The sequence below is a fragment of the Lolium rigidum genome, chromosome 6, assembly GCF_022539505.1.
Source record: "Lolium rigidum isolate FL_2022 chromosome 6, APGP_CSIRO_Lrig_0.1, whole genome shotgun sequence".
Taxonomy (NCBI): domain Eukaryota; kingdom Viridiplantae; phylum Streptophyta; class Magnoliopsida; order Poales; family Poaceae; genus Lolium; species Lolium rigidum.
Genome location: NC_061513.1, coordinates 158,348,381 through 158,354,203, shown reverse-complemented (window position 1 = coordinate 158,354,203; position 5,823 = coordinate 158,348,381). Strand labels below are relative to the sequence as shown.

Below are 5,823 nucleotides of genomic sequence, written 5' to 3'. Positions count from 1 at the left end.
AGCCTTCTTCTCTTACGATAAAACCTAGTGACCTCACGATCGAGGAAAGGAAGCCAACCATCTCCTAATTGACAGCATAACAGTAAGGAACCCACCATGAAAACAAGGAACCCAAAAACTTGCTGGGACAACATACTTTTCCTCTTGTAAGGCGACTCGTCGGCTGGTGGGCGAGGAACCCAGTGAGGAGTTATCCAAGTAGGAGGTTTTTTCGGCGGCATGGCGTCAACAGCAAGAGAAGTACGCGAAAGGGCAACACATGGCAGGACTGAACCAGCGATATAGCAGACAACAGTAAGACAACAAATATAAGAACTTTAAAGTGCAGGTAGCAAAGAAGAAAGCGGCAAGTAGAAAAGGCAAATGAGAAGAACTATGTAACCAAGGCTGCCAACAGAAGCTCGGCTGGAAAGAATATGTGCACAGTAACATAGATAGAAGGAAGGGGTAGTGAAGTATTCTCTTATACATAATCATCAAATGAATAGTTTCCTAACCAGAGAATGCTACATGTTACAGACAGAAGAGATTAGCTGATTACAAATCAGTTGACGACACAATGACTCGGTAAGAGGATCTACACAACCGACATCACCAACAGGAGACACAACACTACCCGTCCGAAGGACTGAAACTGCAAGGACAACAGCAGAACGTGCGAGGTCCCTATGGGCCTGCATCCCCTCGTAATTGAAGTCACGGATCACAAACCCGTACAGACGCTGTAAGAAGCGAATGGCCTGCAAGGCCGATTCCTCGAACGGAGACTGCGAACCGGACGACACGGACGACCAGAAAAAAAACCGGGTGGGCGCGGGCTCCTGCTGGACAACAGCGATCTCAAGCTCCACGCCTCCAAGGACGGAACCATCACCGTCCACCTCACGCAGGTAGGCATGGTACGACAACCGACAGTGAGAAGCGACCAACTCCAACAAATGCAGAGGAGAATAGGAGACGGCGAACATCCTGTGACACAAAGTAAATGAATGCAAGGAAAAGACACACGCCCAAACGCTGGAAAAACCCAGAAGGCAAGCTTCTATCAGTAACATAGCAACATCATCTGGTAACGAAAGTAAAATACATATAAAGATAGTAGATGAACAGAGAGCCATGCCAAATGGACAGAGATCAGCACCTGAGAAACAAGAAATCCTAGACAGGCAAGTCCAGCAGCAGGTACCAGCAGCAAGTAACCTGGAGCACACATAAACATAATATCATTCAGTAAAAAAAGAAAATGCATCTAAACACAACAGATAATCAAACGCTGATACCAAACGGGTAGAGATCGGTACCTGAGAAAGAAGGAGTCCCAGCAACAACTCACAGTACCAAATAACCTGAAGCACACAATTAAGGTGAAGAATAACACGGTAAGAATCTTGCTACTTCAGAATCGAACATACGTAAAAAGCAAGGCAACCGCAGAGGAACAAAAACAAGAAAAACAAGATACCGGTAATGTAGAAGTGAAAATGATAAAGTACCACAGACAGTCAAAAGTAAAGCAAGATCAGAGGAGACTGAACTCGCCTATCTAGAAAAGTACAATCTCATGTATAAAAACACTATCTCCCCCCCTGCCTGGCTAACCTGCACTATCTGAAGTCTAGCATGCATATATAACACCACACCATCTCCCCCTAGGAAGCCCTGCTTAGTTCATGGTAGCAACTTGAGTGGTTTTTCTGAGGCTTTACCGGCAAATTTCTAGCTCAACCAAAGGTAGCAGCAAAACTGAAATGCTAGTTCAGAAAGGCAAACAGCTGAACATATACATAAAATTAAATAAACAAAATTGCTTCCTAATACAGAATAATGATCTAAATCGTCTCTGCTAAAAGATTGCAAACTTTAACATGGCATATGTATATTTTTCTCCCAAGAAAACTCAACCAAGACATGGTCATTGCGGAGTGTGGACCAAGTTTGCCTTGTAGCTAACCATTTTCCAGGTTTGCTACTGCCTAATCGTATGGACGTCCACCTATACTTCGATATAACAGACTGTAGCTGCGTCTGGTCTTGGAGACAGTTTAAATTGTACTAAGCCCACAGGAACCACGGTAATCATGAGAACACGATAAGAAATTTGCAGCATAGTTGTACAGTTCACAACCTAAGTGCCTCACTTTTTCTATTTTGTACAGACAAGCTGACTTTTCTGAAGGTCAAACAAACATGGGTAAGACCACGCAAAGCACTTTAAGCTTCACAGGACCGATGGCACATTAAAGTTTAGTTTCTCACAGCTATCACATATCCATTTATCATAGCTGCACAGTTTATCTACAGCCTAATAATTGGTTATGTTAATAGATGATTGTGAAACAGAACCAAACCATCATCAGTTACCAGTTAAGGGTCGTTGGTTTGTATGTTTCCTGGTTTAGCGTGTATCGCTCTGACCTAACTGGCTGTAGGAGTGTACGGCACGCGTCTTGGTATCTCATTTCTCGCCGGAGCCCGTCGTCAGTTAATATTAGTAGTAGATATGGAACCAATGTGCAGAAACAGTTTTGGAACATGTAAAAATCAAACAGCAGATCGGATCACAGTAGGCCAAATCGTAGTTAAGCAGGAGCAGTACTCAGATCAAGGGGTTGCATGCTTTACCAATGGCGCTAATGAACTACACCTCCACCAACCAAGGCAGTACGTACTACTGCTATTTACATGGACAGTACTAAGCTGCCAGCCAAATTCGGCACTTTGGCAGCCACGTTGCTAGATGAACTCATCATCCTCTGTATCTATGAATGGAACGCAGCAAGATTTGCATTTACTTTTAGGTTCTCCATCTGAAACTAATATAAAGTAGAACCTTTCTTACTCCCTCAGCAACGTGGAAAAGATCTGATCGGACCTTAATGTGCTAAGAATGCAGGCCTACTTGAGGAACAGCAACGAACACGTGTATTTCCTAGAACCCAAAAATGACCCTCATACTATGCCTAGCACCCGGGAAGCTGCAAATCTAGCTGCTTGATACTAACGACTGCGTAGCACAGGAACAGTTACGGCCGTGGACAGTGCTCTAGAAATAGAGAGAAAGCATGAACCAACCGAAAGAAGCAGCTCACCAGGAGCAGACGCAAACAATAGGCTGAGGAGTCAACTTCCAACCAGATGCGGGCAGCTGACCCGGTAATCTCCAGCAAGGCGACGACCTGCAAAGAAGAAACACAGAAGAAAAGTAGCCACGTCAGGTGCAGGGGAAGAAGCAAAAGAAAAAGGCAAAAGGGAGAAGACAAAAGGGGAGAAGCAGGAAGGGGCCAAACCCAAAACAACTCTAGCGACAGCTCAAAACAAGGAGAAGAAAGGAGGAAGCCGAAATCGGAAGGAACGGGCCAAAGCACGGACGGGGACAAGAACCAAAAGCACGAGCAGAAGGAGGCAGGGAAGGAAGAACAATGCGGCCAAAAGAACCAAAATCGGACAAATCGAACGCGCAAGAGTGAATCACAGACACACACACACCTTAACCAAACCCACGAGAAAGCAGGGCCATGGCCGATGAGGCGGACGGAGCCGGGGGAGGACGGCGGATCTAGAGGCAGGGGAGGAGGCGACGGAAGAGGAACGAAGCAACGAGAGGGAAAAGCGAGGCGGATGGATCTCCTCGTTGGGGAAAAAAAATTGTTGAATGGATTAATCAGGCGTGATTCGTTAATCTGAAGACAGGTGCAAGAACACTTTTTTTTGCAGGGCTGGAAGATAGAGGGAAGAGCAGGACGGGGCTCACCACGGGACGAATCGAACAGCAGGCCCAATGAAGCAGCCGCGCGCAGAGGCGGCAATCCCAGCAGACGAACGACCTGCGAAGAGAGGGGAAAAAGAGGACAGTAAGGAGCGCACAGAGCGAGCAAGAAGAAACAGAAGAAGGAAGGAGGAACGGGACAGCAGCACGGCCACCGTCGAGTCGCCAGCCGGCGCCAGCCAAGGCCGAAGACCAAGCACAGCCGCGGCACGGAGAATCTCGAATCGGCAACTGACCCGCATCGGTCAAGCAGGGGCTCACCTTAACCGAATCCATGGCAAATCGGCGCCATGAGGCAAGGCCGACCAACGGCGACGAGACGGGAGGCGGCGGACGGCACCAGATCTGCGGCGGACGAACGATGCGGAGGAGACGACGATGCAAGGATGGAGAGGATGAAGCGGGGGAAAGTGAGGAAGATGGTCCTCCGAAGCGACGGCGCGCGTGGGTATAGTGCCCCGCACAGTGAGAGTTTCTCCCGCCGGCTAATGGCGCGGCGCCACGGAACCGCCCGCACCGACCACCGACGGAGAAGACAAGCCTGCCCCGCTATCTACCCAGGTCGCTCAGATATTTTTGGCCAATGTCGCGAGGAGATACCAAGCACGCACGTAGCCGTAGCGGCTGGCGCGCGGACCCAACTGCCCGTGGGACCTGGACGCATGCAGAGGCGGGTAGGGAATGGTTGTTGCATCACTCTTTCCTAGCGTGAGGGACAGACGGTAATTTAGAGCCTGGAGGCTCTCAGCCAACCAGGACGCGCGCGCCGTGCCACAAGTGAACGGCCAAGATGAAAACAGTGTGAAAATCCAAGGGTTGATGTGCTGAAAACGCTGTGAGGCCCCCTATGGGGGGCATCAATTATATCTCTCAATAAAGCCCTCAGGTTCAACAGGATTCAGAGATACATGCTGCGGCACTACAGCTTCGGCCAAGATAAAAGCAGCAACGAACGCCACGCAGGCGGGAAAACACAAAGGCTACAAGAGCAGCATCATGCGTCATGATCGGGTCTTCTTGGGCTAGTTGCGTCGTGCAGCCGCTTTAGTTCTGCCACCGCGTGCTCGAGCCAGGGACGATTCAGGGGCCTTGCTAGCGGCAACCACATCTGAAGAAACAGCATAGTTTTGAAAATAATGTTAGCTGGGTGTTTCATGAATTTTGACTCAATGGTCATCTTGTTTCTAAAAAGCCAAAGAGCCCAGGATTGAGCAATGAACAGCAGCCACACACATCGTCTAAATCTACCCGACGGACTAGAGACGATAGCGAAAAACTGGGCAAAATTAGCGGGGCACCAGCTGCAGTCCAGCAGTTGGCGGGTAACGCTCCGAGGCAAACACCGCCGGAGAGCACGTGAAGAAAATATGCGACTCATCTTCCGGTCTACCACACAGCTTGCAACATCCATTGCCAGGCCCCTGCCTGGAAGCAATGTTGATGGCTGTGGGAAGCTTGCCGAGCACAAGCTGCCAAGCAAAGATCTTGTTTTTAAGCGGGATCCGGGCCGACCACACATCACGGAAATGAGCAACAGACGCCCCTTGGGCCAACTTCAGGTACATGGATCGAACCGAGAAGCACCCAGAGGGTTCTAGGGACCAAGACACCCCATCTTGTCCCTGGGTAAGGTTGGTTTGCTCGATGATGCCTCTCAGCTGCTGCCAATCTAGCACCCCCTGAGGGTCGAGGGATCTCCGGAAGGAGATAGAGCCCCTAGCCCCACACACCTGAGCCACCGTGCACATCTGAGCGTTGGCAATGCTGAACAGGTTGGGGAATCTATCTTTAAGCGCGGTATCGCCAGACCATTTGTCCATCCAGAACATCGTTCGCCTCCCGTCGCGGATACTGTACTTTGCTCCGAGCTTGAAAAGGTGCTTGATCTTGTGAAGGCTACGCCAGAATTGGGAACCCCCTTGTCCCGTTCCCTCAAAGATGTTGTTAGCCGAGGCGTATTTCGCTCTGATGATCTGGGCCCAAATAGGGTTTTCTGGTTGAAAAAGCTTCCAAACCCACTTAAGCATCAGCGCCCAATTCATTTTTTTGGAGTTAAG

General features: G+C 49.3%; 1 protein-coding gene across 1 annotated transcript; it reads right to left on the bottom strand.

Annotated features, from left to right (window-relative positions):
• Positions 1–448: 448 nt before the first annotated feature.
• Positions 449–5,595, bottom strand: LOC124663460. Its single transcript, XM_047201159.1, has 8 exons — positions 5,497–5,595; positions 4,367–4,611; positions 3,752–3,824; positions 3,487–3,680; positions 3,090–3,176; positions 1,302–1,346; positions 1,142–1,200; positions 449–969 (listed from the first exon to the last, which is right to left on the bottom strand). The coding sequence occupies exons 1-8, from the start codon at positions 5,593–5,595 to the stop codon at positions 704–706; spliced, it is 1,068 nt and encodes a 355-aa protein (XP_047057115.1). The 3' UTR covers positions 449–703.
• Between the last annotated feature and the right edge of the window lie 228 nt (positions 5,596–5,823).